Source organism: Idiotropiscis lumnitzeri, chromosome 14 (assembly GCF_059441095.1).
Source record: "Idiotropiscis lumnitzeri isolate Australia: NSW breed Sydney's pygmy pipehorse chromosome 14, RoL_Ilum_1.0, whole genome shotgun sequence".
Taxonomy (NCBI): Eukaryota; Metazoa; Chordata; class Actinopteri; order Syngnathiformes; family Syngnathidae; genus Idiotropiscis; species Idiotropiscis lumnitzeri.
In genome coordinates, this window is record NC_142404.1 from 3,104,972 (window position 1) to 3,122,753 (window position 17,782).

Sequence of the window (17,782 nt, forward strand, 5' to 3'; positions counted from 1 at the left end):
GTCCGGCCGCCTCTATTGCACAATTACACGCGAGCATAACTCCTCCCAAACAGGGAAATAAACGCTCGCAAGTTACAATTGAACACGCGGTTAGCCCTTATATCCACTTATTTTACATATCATGCATCTTGCGGGAAGAAAATCTTGCGTGAATGTGTAGTTAGACGCGAGCATAGGAAGTGAGCGAGCGAATGTGCGCTTCCAAGCAAGCATAACTCCTCCCGAACAGGGAAATAAACGCTCGCAAGTTACAATTGAACATGTGTTTAGCCATCATGCATCTATTGTACATATCACGCATCTTGCGCGCAGAATATGTCGCGTAAATGTGTAGTTAGACGCGAGCATAGGAAGTGAGCGAGCGAATGTGCGCTTCCAAGCAAGCATAACTCCTCCCGAACAGGGAAATAAACGCTCGCAAGTTACAATTGAACATGTGGTTAGCCATCATGCATCTATTGTACATATCACGCATCTTGCGCGCAGAATATGTCGCGTAAATGTGTAGTTAGACGCGAGCATAGGAAGTGAGCGAGCGAATGTGCGCTTCCAAGCAAGCATAACTCCTCCCGAACAGGGAAATAAACGCTCGCAAGTTACAATTGAACATGTGTTTAGCCATCATGCATCTATTGTACATATCACGCATCTTGCGCGCAGAATATGTCGCGTAAATGTGTAGTTAGACGCGAGCATAGGAAGTGAGCGAGCGAATGTGCGCTTCCAAGCAAGCATAACTCCTCCCGAACAGGGAAATAAACGCTCGCAAGTTACAATTGAACATGTGGTTAGCCATCATGCATCTATTGTACATATCACGCATCTTGCGTGCAGAATATGTCGCGTAAATGTGTAGTTAGACGCGAGCATAGGAAGTGAGCGAGCGAATGTGCGCTTCCAAGCAAGCATAACTCCTCCCGAACAGGGAAATAAACGCTCGCAAGTTACAATTGAACATGTGGTTAGCCATCATGCATCTATTGTACATATCACGCATCTTGCGTGCAGAATATGTCGCGTAAATGTGTAGTTAGACGCGAGCATAGGAAGTGAGCGAGCGAATGTGCGCTTCCAAGCAAGCATAACTCCTCCCGAACAGGGAAATAAACGCTCGCAAGTTACAATTGAACATGTGGTTAGCCATCATGCATCTATTGTACATATCACGCATCTTGCGCGCAGAATATGTAGCGTAAATGTGTAGTTAGACGCGAGCATAGGAAGTGAGCGAGCGAATGTGCGCTTCCAAGCAAGCATAACTCCTCCCGAACAGGGAAATAAACGCTCGCAAGTTACAATTGAACATGTGGTTAGCCATCATGCATCTATTGTACATATCACGCATCTTGCGCGCAGAATATGTCGCGTAAATGTGCAGTTAGACGCGAGCATAGGAAGTGAGCGAGCGAATGTGCGCTTCCAAGCAAGCATAACTCCTCCCGAACAGGGAAATAAACGCTCGCAAGTTACAATTGAACATGTGGTTAGCCCTTATATCCACTTATTTTACATATCATGCATCTTGCGGGAAGAATATGTTGCGTGAATGTGTAGTTAGACGCGAGCATAGCTCAACTCCGACTAGGAAGTATGCGAGCGAATGTGCACTTCAAGCAAGCGTGACTCCTCCCCGACGAGGAAGCAATACTGAATGGTGTAGTAATCATACAAACTTTCTACAATTCACAGATTGTGCATCCCGCGGCAAGAAGGTTCCTCCTCGTCTTGTTGGTGCAAAGAAAGGTAAATTATAATATGAAACTTCACACGCCAGCAATAAAATGCAGCAATAAATATATATTTCCAATTGTTTATATTTACAGGTTGTGCATCAGGAAGCAGTGGTTCCGGATGGCGTCACACACACTGGATGGCAACCGAGGAAAATCGAAAAAATGTTGTGTGCCCTTGCATCAAGGCAACTGTTTTATTTTATATCACACAAAAAAAAAGTATGTATGACACTGATGTATTTCATTTTTGTACATAGTTCAACAGTTCAGTCGTTTTCTGTTATGTGCAAATAAATTTATTTTGTTATCAAAAACATATTTTTTGTGCTTTTTTTGTATTTTATAGAAGGCATGCATTATTTAGATGTTAGAGGTGTCATAAAAGCCATAAATAATAGTGTCAAAGTTCAAATTATGGTCGAAATGCATCAGTTTACAAAAAGCTCAATTTTCTCCGTTTTTTCCCCAGGGATTGGAGTTTTCATGAAATTTAGCTATTTTCAAATGGCGATTGCTCAAGAATGGAAAAAGATAGAAACAAACTTTCTTTTTCTGTTGAAAGAAGAGAGTCTCATCTTTCTTTTGGTGTGCTCCATGTCTATATAGCATTAGAATACAATATTCTATCCATTTTCACTGGAGCAACCCGCTCAATCCCAGCGTTTTCCTGGGTTTTGACTAATATTGCAAGGCCCACAGAATATTGTATTGTAAAAATGAAATACCATTGCGATGAGCAATTCGTCATGCAATGTCTGACCAACCTTTCGAAGTGCTGTGATGACGGCTTCTGCCCGTATGATGTATTCAGTGACACTCTCACTGTTACATTTTCTGAGCGTGGTCAACTTTTTGTAGAGGCTAAGAATGCGCGGCTTGCCAGTACCCGCATAATGCTTCCTCAATATTTGCAGTGCTTTTCGTCCATCATCTACTGCATCTTGCATTACCAGTGATAAACTGTTGTCATCCAAAAATTGTATCAGCTCTGCTTATGCTTCAGCATTTTTCGCTTCAAAGACGGCTCTTTTATCATCTTCATCATCTGTCTCATTTTCAGCAGGATTGTACAGAACCGCGTCTTTGAGCCCTTGTAGTTTTAAATGACCGAAAAACTTTGTCTCCCACAGTTCATAGTTTTTCTCATCCCCGTCAAAAACGAGTCTACTCCAGCGGCTACCCGTTTCAGTCGGCCGCCGGTTCATTGCGTTAGCCATTGGCTTAGTCGCAGTTATGCTCACCAGACTCGCAGTACGTCGCGGCTTCTTTCTGGTGGTAGAGTCCAAGAATTCCTGATTTTGTCCTGGCTTCAGTTGGGTCCTGGGCCCATAACCTGTTGGCAGAGTGGTACTACGCAGCAGTAGTATCGCGTCCAACTACTTTCAGGATCAGCAAACCAGAATTTCTGTATTGACAGAGGAATAACTGCACACAACCTGTCTCGTCTGACAGTGTGGAAGAAGTGAAGATTTTATTCTGAGGCTACAAAGGATAAAAGGGGCGGCACATCATAAGCATGCATGTGATAAAGTATTACATCATAAACATATACCTAACAAAGTAAGGACTTTGAGAGCACATCTTTAACTAATGTACATGTTCTTTGTACATAGATGTCATATTATGTCAATAAAATCATTGTCCCTTAGCAAAGCTAAATTGATTAAAAATACCTAGTATTGTATATGTAGTGCAAATAGTATATGGTGTAAATATTATTGATTAAATATTTAGTATGTGTTTGACATCGAACCTCTTCGTCGTGATGTCCTCCGTTTCAATGTGAGCGCCTGCTGAATTGTTAATGTAGCCGTTGTCTTATTTTATGTCCACATACATATTGATTGCAATATAACATTTCTGTCCATAGCTGCTCGCTCTCCGCCCTAACACGGTCCTAACCAGTCTTCTGTGAAAAGTTGACTGTACATCTACATCCACCTATTTTGTGTCGAATCTGTACATCACTTTAGCGATTGGCACACTTAGCGACTCCTCGTTCGCTCCCTTGTTTAAAACACTTCTTGTTAGTTGGGCCGTTTATTTGTCATGACTCAGCTCGTTGCTGCTGCTGCTGTGCTTGGACTTGCAAGTACAAATAAAGCCCATACTGTTGTGGCGCAAGATAGCTTGCCGCCTAGTATTCAAACAGCGGCGCAAGAAATTATGTCCGGCACAACGATTTTGGCTGCGGCCTTCCTGTGTAGAGTTTGCATGTTGTGAAATGCGCTATATAAATAAAATTGTATTGTATTGTATTGTTCTCCCCGTGCCTTTCCTCCGGGTACTCCGGTTTCCTCCCTCATTCCAAAAACATGGATGGCAGGTTGATTGGACACTCTAAATTGCCCTCTAGGTATGAGTGTGAGCGTGAATGGTTGGTCGTCTCTGTGTGCCCTGCAATTGGCTGACAACCAGTTCAGAGTGCCCCCCGCCTACTGCCCGAAGATAGCTGGGATGGGCTCCAGCATCCCCCGCGACCCTTGTGTGGAGAAGCGGTGCAGATAATGGATGGATGACCACGGGGCCGCATGAGTTCTTATCTGGTCCGAATCCGGACTGTGGTCCACCATTGACAATGTCCTGGTGACATGACTTTCATAACAAGATATGAATATCTTAATCTTAATATCTTCATATATGAAATGAAGATGTTAATATTCCATAGCAATAGACTGATTATCGTGGGCCAATATTTGGCTTTTTGCCAATTATATTATGTTAAAGCAGATGAATTAAAAGCTGGTTTATTTTGGCTAGCTGTATCTCTCTCTCTCTCGTTCTCTCTCTCTCTCGCTCTCTCAACACATCACTAAAGTTAATAAACGTGCTTAAAGGCATTTGAACTAAGTCAAGTTTTGGAGTTTTTAATTTTCAATTACCTCTTTTTTCAACAAATGAATATCAGCTTCAAATATCGGTTATCTGCCTCCATGACCTCTAACAATTGTTATCGGTATCGGCCCTGAAAAAAGCATCTAAGTCTATCACTACCCCGTTGTCCCAAACTGAGGTAGTTCCACTTTAATAAAATCCAAAACAATGATTATTGCAGCAGCGCATAGAATAAATTCATAAATCTTTTTGCAGGAAGTTTTTATAGGATCTTTGATTAATGGCACTTGGGACTGTTGAAACAGCTCTCACTCCAATCTAAATGTTATATCAAGTGTTGTCATAAATCTGTGACCATGGTTGTGCTGTTTGAGAATGTCAATGTACAGCCATTATTGGCTCGTGAATACTGAAAATGTTGCTGATTATTTTTTTATATGATGAACTTCCACATTGAACTGATGAACTAGTAATGTTGGTGTCTTTGCATCTGTTGGTAGGAAACTTAGTCCATTCAGGGCTGAAGCAGTGTTGCTAGAGTTCCTGTGTTTTTTCCTTGTCCATATTAGAGGTGGGCGTTCAACAAGATTTCTAGTTAGTATAAGCAATTCAAAGAGTGGGTGGATGGATGGAAGGAAACATCAACTATTTTCCACTCATGAGTTTCCATATATATCTTGTGCAGGTAATTCTCAGCTAGGAGCATCCATTGTGGACGCCTTGGACACACTGTACATAATGGGCCTGCACGAAGAGTTCAAGGATGGGCAGGAGTGGATTGAGCAGAATCTGGACTTCAGTGTGGTGTGTATCTCACTAATGCCAGTTAATTCACAGGTTGTCATTCACAAACATCCACCCCCAAAAAATTCTCCCCTTCAAATAGAAGCCATGATCAGGAAAGTGGTCTCTTTCCTGTTTTTTCCTCTGTAGAATTCCCTGGAAATCTTTATTTTGTCCATCACTGTCATCCATACACCCTCCCTTTCTTCCTTGATATTATTTTATATATATTTTATTCCTGTTTCGGCATTCCTTTTGCTCATGTCTTGCTAGTCAAACACATTCCAGATGGGAAAGAATATCTAATAGTGTTTCACTGAGTCACACAGCAGCCTAATTAGCCTCTGAGGACCACCGTGACAGTGCCCTGGAATGAAAGCAAACAATAGAAAGAGACGGAGCTCACTTAAGGAATTAGATTGGCGCAAGAAGCAGAATCACACTCTGTATTGAGAAAGAGGTAGTGGAAGTCAATCCAATGTTCCCTGGAACATCCTGGAAGTGTAAAGAGAATCCACCAAAGCAACTGCTAAATAATTGAACAAAATATAAATTGCAATAGAAAAGCAGACTGCTAATCATTATGTATGCAGCATCGGTGATAGTACTGTACTATACAATACTCATACTCGTAAAAATGCACTGATACTTGATTCTACACACGTTTGGTGGTCTCCAAAGAAATATTTTTTTGGTTTCTCCACAGCAGAGTTCACTTTCTCTTGTCTAACACAGGGTTCTCAACCTTTTTTTCAGTGATGTATCCCCCTGTGAAATATTTTTTGAACCAAGTACCCCTTAACCAGTGCAGAGCATTTGTTGGTTAAAAAAAAAAAAAAAGACTTGAACATACCACCAGCGTCTGATTTATTAAACTTTAGAACCTTTCAAATTGCATTTGCATTGGTCAGCAAAAAAAAATAAATAAATCAACATGAAGTGTCCTCTTTTGGATCAGTGACCTACAACTTCTGCGAAGAAATACAAATAAAACAATCCTCAACATACAACCAGAATTTTGCCAACTGTGGTTTGGCCTTTTTTTTTGCACTTGTGCCTGAATTTATTCAGTAGGCTTACGCTTCAACCACGACTCCATTATTTGCGTCTTTAAGTGATTGACAGGTGACGTGACAAGTTTCGTCGAACCATTCTAGAACGGGGGAGAATCTGGGTTTTTCAAATAATGAAATTGAATAACCTTTTGAATAGAACAATGTTTTATGAACTTCTATCTTCTTCCTGAAAGATTTAATTTAGTCAATAATTATTTGTAAAATATCTTTGCAGCTTTATTTGTTATTTTTAAAATCTTGTGTAGCCCCTGGAGTTCCTTCAAGTACGCCCAGGGGTACGAGTACCCACATTTGAGAACCACTGGTCTGGTTCGACTCATCAGTAAATTCTACAGGAGCGTAATAACGAATTTGAATCAGGGGTGCCGGAGGAGGGAATCTAAAACAGGGGTCTCGCAGTCTGATCCTTGGGAGCTCCTATCCAGCCTGTTTAACATCCAACATCTTCCCCCATCTGTGGTCCCTTCTCAAGGTTTCTCACTTTTCCCCTAATGGGGTTTTGAATTTTTCCTTGCCCTCCTGGGGGTTAAGATCAGGGGTTGTCGATTGTGGTTATGTAAAGCCCTTTGAGACTGTCTGTGATTCAGGGCTATATAAATAAAATTGACTTGGCTTGACTTGACTTCCCTGAATTGCTCGCTCACTCACAAACAAAGATGGGGCAAGGTTAACTAACGTCTTGATGAACAACTATGTGAGATAATGGTTGAACAGTTTAAGGGCATTTTTCCTCAATGTACAATTGCAAGTAATTTATTGATATCATCTTCGGACATATTTTCATCAAAAGGTTCAGAGACATCAGAAATCACTGCATGTAATGCAGCAAGGCCCAAAACCAACATTAAATACCAAGTGATCTTCATCCTTCAGGTGGCACTGCAAAGAAAAAGAAATGTGTAACGGATACCACCACATGGGCTCAGGAACATTGAAGAAAACCAATGTCAGTTTATACAGTTCTGCACCACATGCCGAAGTGAAACTTAAAACTCTACTATGCAAAGTAAAAGCCATTTATCAACAACACCCAGAAACCTCATCCGCTTCTAAGGGCCTGAGCTCATCTAAGATGGATTGATACAAAGTGGAAAAGTGTTCTGTGGTCTGACAAGTCCAATTTTTAATTTTTGGGATGAATTGTGGATGTGGTGTCCTCTGGGCCAAAGAGCAAAAGAACAATCTGAATTGTTACAGACGCAAAGTTCAAAAGCCAGCATCTGTTTGTGGTCTGTGTTAGTGCTAATGACATGGGTAACTGTGACATCTGTGTAGGCACATTCATGCTGAGAGGAACATACGTTTTGGAGAAACTTATACTGCCATCCAAGCGACATCTTTTTCATGGATGCACCTGCTTACTTCAGTAAGACAATACCAAACCACATTCTGCACATGTTAAAACATTGTGGCTTTGCAAGTACTGGATTGGCCTGCCTTCAGTCCAGACTTGTCTCCCATTGAGAATTGGTGGAGGAATTCTACCGACAAAGCTTCAACAATAAGTAACATCAGTTGTGAGCTGCATGACGACCATCTTGGGTGAGTTCGGAAATGACCTCCAAGCGCGCGTCGCTCAAATTTGTCATTGGGTTATTCAAAGTCTGCGCCAAAAACAGGGTTTAATTGCGCACTCCCTGTAGTCCGACCTGGGACTCCGTGCACCAGTGTTGGCCGCGTTTGGAAATGAAAGCTAACGGTGCGCATTCAGTTTCTCTGAACACACCCACTCTCATTCGAGTAGTGCACAAGCATCGGAGTGAAATTCCGAACGTGCCCCTTGGCTACTGTGGTGTTATGAGCTGTCACGTGACAACTAGAATCTCAATTCACATGTATTTGCAAGAAACTATTTCACCTATTATTCGTTTAATTTAGTTTTAGTAATATTTAGTTGAAAACACAACTGCACTTTTGGGGCTGACAAAAAATATTTATATCATATTAGATCCTCATGCGCTGCATTTTTTCATGACAGCGTAGAAAGTCACGCCATTGCTATTTTTAGACACTGTGATATACCGTATCACTCTAACGTGTACATATGTATACATCTGTATATGTGTATTTTTTTAATGTATGTATACTGAACGTGTGTGCGCGCGCACAGTTGAAATTGATCTACTCGCATTCTGTACAGAAATCCTGTCTTTTTTAGTGATTGACTGTTAAACTAAATTCATGCATGTTGGCCCAAGCAAAGATAATTTGATTAGACTCATAATGGTGTACCATTGAAAGAGCCCCTGCCCAATCATGACAGTATCAATTGTCCCCATTTTCCAATTTTATGCCATCCCGCTGTTCGAACGCCTCATTACTAAGACCCTTTGAAATTCCGCAATGTCGCCCTACTTTCTGCCCTTTTTTAAGTTAAAGATGTATGTCGCAGCCATTCCTCCTCCAGTCAGTTTTCATCACAAAATGCTCGCCTGTATCTCTGCACACAGAAACCCGGCTGCAAGTTACTCAGACAGACAGGGCAAGCCCACAGCCTCCCAATCCGTTTTAAATCAAGGTCGACTGGCTGCTGCGTTGTCCTTTCCCGAGGTGTCCTCGTTAAAGAGAGGCGGAAACAAGCAGTCAGTGATTTCTGCCAATAAACGAGTCATGCTTGTTTTCTTTCTCAGATTAGAAAAGAATAAAATGACCGCCATTTACAAACCACAGAGCAGAATAACGAGATATGCTGCTCTCATTCTCCTATTTTCCGCCAACACTGAACTTTTCGGCAGTGCATAGATGTATTTGCTCCTTTTGCATGATATGCTGTATGAAGCAGAACCCCCCCCCCCCAAGCCACCAACCCCAGAAAAAAGGGTTGCAGCTCCATTGCTCATCATTATTTTACAAAACACCAGAAATTTGACCTTTGGGATCTGCTCGTCTATGTTAGGATCAAATGTACTTTGTACAATGTTTTGGCTTGCTCTGACCTGGAAATTGTGAGATAATAGGTGTTTTCTGACATTGATTCCCAACAAAAGACTCCAATTTGCTCGCCCTAAAACAGGAGAGGCACGAATCAGTACATTAAGTGTTTTTCCAGCTTTGCGACATCCATAGAAGACGTCTGTTGCTGCTCCATATCTCCTTCTCCAATCTTTCTCGACTTAACCTCGCCATACCACATAGCACGCCGCTACTTCACTTTTCACACCCCAAAGCTATTATTGGTTTTCAGTTCTATTAGAAGAAGGATTCTCTTTAAAACCTTATAAAACTGACACAGTGTGATCTTGACAGACACATGCTCTAGGTGTCAAATGAATAAAGCTGTGAGGGATATTAGGTGTAAGGCTGTTTATAGTCGTGTCAATCTGAAATATGAAACAACCACAGAGGACAAACCTTCACCAAGGCTTTAACTTTCACAGAGTTGTGTGCCTCTGAACCGAGGTAATGATAGTTTTGGAATGTTAATCATAGTTTTAATACATATATATATATTTTTTATTTGTTTATTTATTTATTTTATTAGTTATATTGCACTGAAGAGGGGAGCCCTCCAATCTCGTTGTACACCGAGTACAATGACAATAAAGGGCATTCTGATTCTGATATAGATTTTAGTTAAAATTTAGTTTTCAGAGTGGCTTTGTCAGTTATCAGTTTAAGTTTAGTTATAGTATTAGTTTTCGTTTTTCGAAAAGTTGGTGTTTTACTTGTGTGCAAGATTGGAAAAACACTATTGTGCAGTGAAAATGTAACTAAAGTATTATTTTTAAAATAATTTTAATTACATGCGGTGAACAAATGTCATCTGCTCACTTTTTTATCTATTGGTTGCTGCTTGATGACATCGCTTCTGTGTGACACACTAGCTAACATACGTGCGATAATATTGAAATATCTTTAAAATAACCCCTATATGTATTAAAATGATTGTCAAAAAATAAAACGGACAGCTTTGCCAAAATTATAGTTATTAGTTTTATAAGGGTAAAATATAGTTCTGTTTTTCATTTTTTAAGAGCATTTTGTTATTTTATTTAACCAATTTTTTTTTTTAAATTTCATTTTCAGTCATTTGGTTAGTTTTCGTTAACTAAAATACCCTTGGTCTGAACAGCTACCCATCAATTTTTGATACCATCCCAGCTGACTTTGGACATGAGGTGGTGAACACCCTGGAATGGTCGCCAACATGTTGCAGGGCACATGCAGCCTTGCGCTCACATTCACAATGCAATTTAAGAGTCTTCAATTAAACAAACAGGCATGTTTTTAGAATATGGGAGTTTTCTGTGAACCCACACAAGCACAAGGTGAAGAATAACACTATACACACAGGAAAGAGCCCGGATTCAAACCCGCAACCTCTGAAATGTGAGACGGATGTACTATCCTCTTCACAAATATCAAATACTATTCTTCCGATCCATTCCTAGACCTCATCGGTCAATCGCCGGGCACAATTCAGTCAGCATTCTCACGTAAATTCACACCTATAAGAGATTTAGAGACTAGGGTTGCACGGTGTGCCACTTTTGCAGGGTCTTTTTTTTTTAGTCTGCGAGAAAACGGGCTGCAACTCCTGTCATAGACTTGCAAAACATTTATACAATATGTTTTGAGCAAATTAGTCATGTTTTCTTTCAATGTTGCAAGATCATCTTGATCTTCAAACATGAAAAAACTAACATACAAGTAAATGACTTGCTCAGCGATAGCCACTGCAAAGGTATGAGAGAACCAGTGTTTCTTAGTATTTTGTCTTTTTTCACAAGAAAGACATTTGTTGACATAGTTCCTACCACTAACAGGGCTCCACGCAGATATTTTTTTCTTAGGAGCACAGACTTCCCGAACTCAATAATTTAGTGGCATAAGCAAAACCTTTGAGTGCACACTGTAAGTCAACTTGCAAAGCAAATATTCAAATTCACTGTATTACTAATAACACATCGCAACTCATCCCTAAACAGAAATTCCTTCCTTTTTTTTCGCCATGATCATTTCCTCACAAATTGACTTGGACTCCTTATCAGGGTTTATCTCTTCCGGCACATTAAGTTTAATGGGGAAAGAGTAAGCACTTGCCAGTGTTTTTCATTTACAAGAAGTTATGTGAAACCTATAGGTTTGAACGATAACCGCAAGAGCCACCCATTTTCATACGTGAGCCAATGTCACTAGGACTAAGCGATACGGCCATAAAATAAAATTGTGCACTCCATTTTGCTTGTGTTGCTTCATGATGGGGTTAACTTAACAATCAACTCCAAATGATTAACCAAATGAGTAACACCGCATGTATGTATTATTGAATACTTGTATTTCTGTATCTGATGTACTATTTTATCGCTTCCCGTTACCAGAATGTCGAGGTGTCTGTGTTTGAGGTCAACATCCGCTTCATCGGAGGACTGCTGGCAGCCTACTATCTCTCTGGACAAGAGGTCAGTATTCACCTGTGGTTCTTCCAGAAGAAAACACAAAATGTGTATTTAGGTGCAATGTTTTATTTACAATCTTGCCTTTAGGTAAAGCCATGATAGTTTTTAAATTCAAACAAGTCAGTTTCTTGTTGTTGACTTTTGCCAGTGTTTTGGACCTTGTTGCAAAAGGCACATGGTTTTAGGATATGTTAACCTCCTTCAATTGATTCTTGACTTTTGCTTCCACAAGGAAAATAGTCTTCAGCAGAAGTTACCAACATATTTATTTTTGTAAATGGAGAGCTACTTCTTGGCAGCTGATTAATATGAAGGGCTATAGTTTGATAAATATTTATGAAATTCTGTCAAATTATCTTTGATCATGTTATTATTGTATGTTATTAATAATTGATTTTAGAGCTATAAGTAACAATTGTTTTAATAATTGATTGATTAATGATGATTATTTCATTGATTAATTGATTGATTAATCAACATAAATTATGATTCAGTTACTGGTTTGGTCTATAATGTCAGAAAATAGGCAAAAAAAGTGAATCATTGTTTTCCAAAGTAAAAGCAAATGTTTTATTTTGATTTAACACAAAGATCAGTAGTCTGCTTTCATTGAGGACTACAGAAATCAGACAATATTTACTGTGAAGCTGAAATTCAGAGGATTTGGACAATTTAAATTTTGTCTTAACAAATTAAATTAAATGTGATCGCTTGTCAATTAATCGTTGCAACTCTAATTTATGTGATGACACTCATAATGTTATTTCTCACAATAATTAGGAAACATAAGTATCTATATACAATATCCAACACTTTATAAATCTCTGGCAGAGTTTGCATTTTGAAATGATAACTTATACATTTGTTGAAAATCACGTCTCATTATTTGTGAGCTATTTATAGCTACCACGTTGATGATGTCTGTTCCACAATCTCACTTTAGGCGTCCTGCTGGTTTTGACGGAGAGCAAAGTCAATCACCTGACCTCAACTTGTAGGTTGTCTGCAAGGTGTGGTGCAACATACAGAGGTGTCGTGTTGTTAGTGTTCAAATTTTTTAAAATTGTTTTTTATTCAATTATATTAAAAATTACATATCTACCCATGCTGAACCTTGCCCAGAAGTGCCGCATGAGCTTGGCCGGTTGAAGAAAATAAATAATAATAAATAAATGGTTAAATAACGAGGTGCTTATTTAAGTTTTTATGTGTAACCCTGTATATTGTGAAGAGGTCAAATGAATTGCTGTGATGCATTTTGGTACGGTTGGAAATCTTTCGGTGTGTGACACAAACCACATTCATGAGACATGGATGTTGTTTACAGACTCATCCACTCATTTGGATTAGAGAAAGGAGACTACAAGTCTGGAGGCACCCTCAGTTCAGGAGATAGTCCAGTTGGGGCTAGGGATTGTGGAAACATGGTCTCACTATGAATTAGTTAACATATTTTGGAGCTGCTGGCAAATTATGCTCTCGTGGATGCCCTACATTCGGTTCGGCCTGCTAGCAAACGGGAAGAAATTCAGCTCTGCTCTATTTTCAGTCTTCCTCTTGGGGGTGAGACGCTTAGCTAACACGCAGTAATGATTTTCTGGCAGAGTGATGGCAAATACTGTGCAGTCAAGGCGTCTTGTAATATTTTGTTTCACATTGACAAGATCAGACACTCTTTGCCCACTTTCTAACATTTTCTCTACCAACGTGGCTGGAGTCTTGTTTGAGCCTTGCGCCCATGTAGGGCGCAAGGTAATGAAATGGCAAACAATAGATGAGCTGCAGAAGCGGCATGAAGGTGACCAACCCAATACAACAGGCAATTTCATCCCGTTTCCCCTGCTGTCCCTCAGGGGCCTTTTTTTACCAACCACTCATTCAACACATTTCATAGTCTACCTGTTAACTCCTTTAGTACAATCATTTACTGCAGGCAGGCATGTGCGCTCTGTACTGTAGTCATCGCCTCCATCAAAAAAGACTTGAGCAGCTTCCGCTTTGTGAGAAAAATTTTCATCTTCTCGCTTTTGTGCGACCAGCAAATGTAACTTTTAAATTACCGTATTTTCGCAGTCATAAGGCGCACTTAAAAGTCCCAAATCTTCCCCTAAACTAACACAGCGCCTTGTAAGGCGACTGCGCTCATTATATGGACAAAGTATCACTCGCGACCATCAACGCTTTTACTCATTGGGCTGTTCAGAGTGCATGTTAGCACACCCTGCTGGACAAAGTGTGAGTCATCTATGCTTCAAAGTGACCATGACTATACATTATGTGACTATGGTGTTTGGGTGATGGTGTGGGAGAAAGCTGGACAAAAGGGCAGATGTCCACAATGTTGTAGTCTGTCTTATCATTTATGTTATTGCAAGCAAGAAACGTCCCAGGTTTAGACAACAGACAAAAAGTCCAAAGCATAACAGCACATCTCTCTAAACAGCCATGCAAATCTCTCTAAACAGCCATGTGATTTGGCTGAGTCTGAGTGGCTCCCAGAAGGCATTGCTCTAATGGCTCCCAAGAAGCCATTGCTATATCATTTTGTGTTATTTTTATTTCTTTTTGGTATATTGATGGCATGAGAGATACATGTTTTGTGTTAATCTTATTTCTTTGTTTCATTGTTTGCTTGTATGCTGAGTATTTTTTTTTTTTTGAAACCGTGACTCTAAGGAGTGTGGTGACCAGTGAAGTCCCTCCCCTGACGTAGTCTTGTAGACTATTGCCATGATACCTATTATTGGTTAGAGTCATTGTTAATGATAGCGATTGTCAATGGTATCATAGCAACTGTCTTTGAAATGTGACAATTGCTTATGGTATTGAGGCAAAATGAATTGCCATGGGCTGAGTCAGCGCGAGCAGCCGAGCTATTGCTATGCTAAAAGCAGCTGAGCTAGCGCCTTACAAGGCGGCGCGCCCAGTGTGTGCTTCAAAGACAGAAATAGCACCCTCAACAGGTGTTGCGCCCTTTGAGGCAGCGCGTCCTATGACTGCGAAAATATGGTAGTACTATTAAATCCAGTGAATAACATACGGTAGTACTATTAAATCCAGTGAATATCATCACCCTTGAACACTACTTTGTTTCTCTGTATTGTGTATAATACAATCCCCGATTTGCTGGACTCCATTACACTATGAAAAAAAACCACACAATTGATAAAACAATCCTGACAATAAGAAATATTGAAATGTCCAATTTAGATCGACTTAAGCTCCCACGCAAATTAAGTGTGTGACCTAACATACTCAACAGATGAAGCAGAGCGAATGTTCAGAGTAAGCTCATTCCAAAGCTTAGGTGCTGAGACCACAAACGCCCTGTCACCCCTGCATTTTAGTTTTGAACGGGGACACGTGATCCCAGGGCTCTTATTGGCACACACAACAGTTCAGACAACTATACAGGAGCCAGACAATTCTGAGATTTTAACACAAACAAAATTGTTTTGAATTGACTCTTAAGGCACAGGGAGCCCACAAAGTGACTGCAGAGGTTATATGTTCAAAACACCAAAATGTCTCTATCATGCATCCAGGCCATAATATTGTACATGGAATTGCAATAATCTGCTCGTGCTGTAATAAATGTATGAATTAGTTAATCCATTTGGTCAGAAGGCAGGTAAGATTTCACTTTGGCGATCAGTCGCAGCAGAAAGACGCTTGCTATTTCCACTGCGCTGATTTGCTGAGCCAGTTTAAATGAACTGTCAATCATTATGCCATGGTTGTTTACACATGAACTGTGAGGTAACACCAAGGTCAAGGGTATGGTCAGGTTCACCAAACATCATTGCTTCAGTTTTATTCACATTTTGGTTCAGAAAATGCAATTTCTGCCAATCTCTCACTTCCTTCAGACAGTTTTGAAAAGACTGCAAGCAAATCAGATTATGAGATAAAGGGCTTTCATTTTTAAAATAATGTTTTCCAAAATCTTTTTCTTCCACTGTACATTCTTTTAGTAATTTTCATAAGATACATATTTCTTTACTTTGCTTTTAAATGTAAAGGCTTTTAATTGAACCACTTTGAACCATAGTGTGAAATGTCCTATATAAAGGCAACGGCAAACAGAATAGCAATAAAATCAAACAACTAGATAAATGGAACAAATGAGTAAAAACAAAACAGTCAGACAATCAATAGTTCAAATAAAGAAAAGAGTAATTAAACCATCTAGTGGCGGTAATTAAATAACAGATGTTATGAAAGGCTAAGAGCTGGCTAGCATCGGGCACGGTTAGCGGTGGCAGTGTAAAACGATGTCATCTTAATTAATTGTCTCTTTTTCAAAACATACACTTGCATGCATGCTAGCTTATGTTTTAGCGCTAGGGTATGTTTCGACATGCCTGCGTGTTAAATTCAGAAATAGCACCCGCAACTGAGACTGCGACCTTTAATCAATCACTACCAGCCGAGTAAAAAAATGGTAGTAAATGAGTTAATGCGGTGCGACCTATGGTCATTAGAATACGGTAGTTCCATAAAAACGTGGCTTCAGGTTAATCGTTATTGCTACAAAGGAACCCAGTTTTTGTGTTGCTCGTTTCATTTATGCACTTTTGATTTATTCTGTCGTGTCTGTTGCATGTCTACGCAGGTAACCATATTAAACTGTAGTCGGATGAAGCGGCTTGGATGTTACCCTTGTTAGGGTGTTAGTGATCCTAGTCAAAGGACGTAAAAATACACAGTGGATTCATGTTTGTTGTCGTAACATTTTAAAACTCCTTTTTATTTAAAAAAAACTATGGTCCTTGAGAGTAGGGCTGGGCGATAGGGCTGAGAACTATATCGTGTCGCAAGTATGTATATTGGTCGTTATCGCTAAATATTGAATTATTATTATTATTATTTATTTATTTATTTTTACTATTGAGAATAAAAAAGGGAAAAGGGCTAAATTCCAATTTGTTTTATTTTAAAATGTAACATTTAACCTTCAAATTGAACTAGAAAAAAAGTCAAACGCACGCCGAACTCCCTTGAGATTCGAGTCCGTGGAGGGTGCTTATTAACGGCTTTATAGCTACGTACGCCGGCCTCGCTTCCCCGGAGCTCTCATATGCTGGAGCTCCGGCCCGTTTCATCCTGTGCATGTCCGCGGAGGGTGCTTGTCATCGGCCTAACTGCTACGTACGCTGGCCTCGCTTCTCCGGAGCTCTCGTGTGCTGGAGCTCCGACCCGTTTCGTCCAGTACGTGTCCGTGGAGGGTGCTTGTTAGCGGCTTAACTGCTCAGTACGCCGGCCTCACTTCTCAGGAGCTCTCGTATGCTGGAGCTCCGGCCCGTTTCATCCTGTGCATGTCCGCGGAGGGTGCTTGTCATCGGCCTAACTGCTACGTACGCTGGCCTCGCTTCTCCGGAGCTCTCGTGTGCTGGAGCTCCGACCCGTTTCGTCCAGTACGTGTCCGTGGAGGGTGCTTGTTAGCGGCTTAACTGCTCAGTACGCCGGCCTCACTTCTCAGGAGCTCTCGTGTGATGGAGCTACGGGCCGTTTCCTCAAGTCGGACGGTAAGCCGACCTTTCTCCACCCATTTTGTTTGTTTGTTTTGAGTCACGCTAGCTCAGCGGCGCACCCGTAAGCCTCCGGTTGTATTTCCTAAATGGGAAGGAGTTTGTGACGAGTTGGGCCGTGATAGGTCTAATCTGCTCTGTTATTTATTTCTTTTTTTTTGATGGATAATTTCTGAATACCATTTTCTATTGATCTCAATCACCCAACTATCATTATCAAATTATTGTCACAGCCTTACTTGAGAGGTGTTTTGAAAATTCTGTTAATGACTTGAAATTATGCTGAGTGGCATTTGCAACGAAAAATCAGAGAAAAACATTTGCATGATAATTTGAAACGCTGTGTTTTTTTGTTATTTGTATTTTTTATTTGAATCTTATTGGTGCCCATGATCATGTTCAGGCTTCTGAAAAGATTGTTGAAT

General features: G+C 40.3%; 1 protein-coding gene and 1 long non-coding RNA gene across 2 annotated transcripts in view; both read left to right on the top strand.

The window, feature by feature from the left end:
- The window catches only part of man1a2 (mannosidase, alpha, class 1A, member 2), a 56,209-nt gene that overhangs the window by 17,024 nt on the left and 21,403 nt on the right, over nt 1-17,782 (top strand). Inside the window, exons 5-6 of the mRNA XM_088315270.1 lie at nt 5,254-5,372; nt 11,749-11,829. Of these exons, the coding sequence (XP_088171396.1) occupies nt 5,254-5,372; nt 11,749-11,829 (200 nt within the window). The remainder of the gene's footprint in view (nt 1-5,253; nt 5,373-11,748; nt 11,830-17,782) is intronic.
- On the top strand, nt 1,387-2,047 carry LOC148323146 (uncharacterized). Its single transcript, XR_015846551.1, has 2 exons — nt 1,387-1,743; nt 1,824-2,047. It is a non-coding gene; the product is annotated as an uncharacterized LOC148323146 (long non-coding RNA).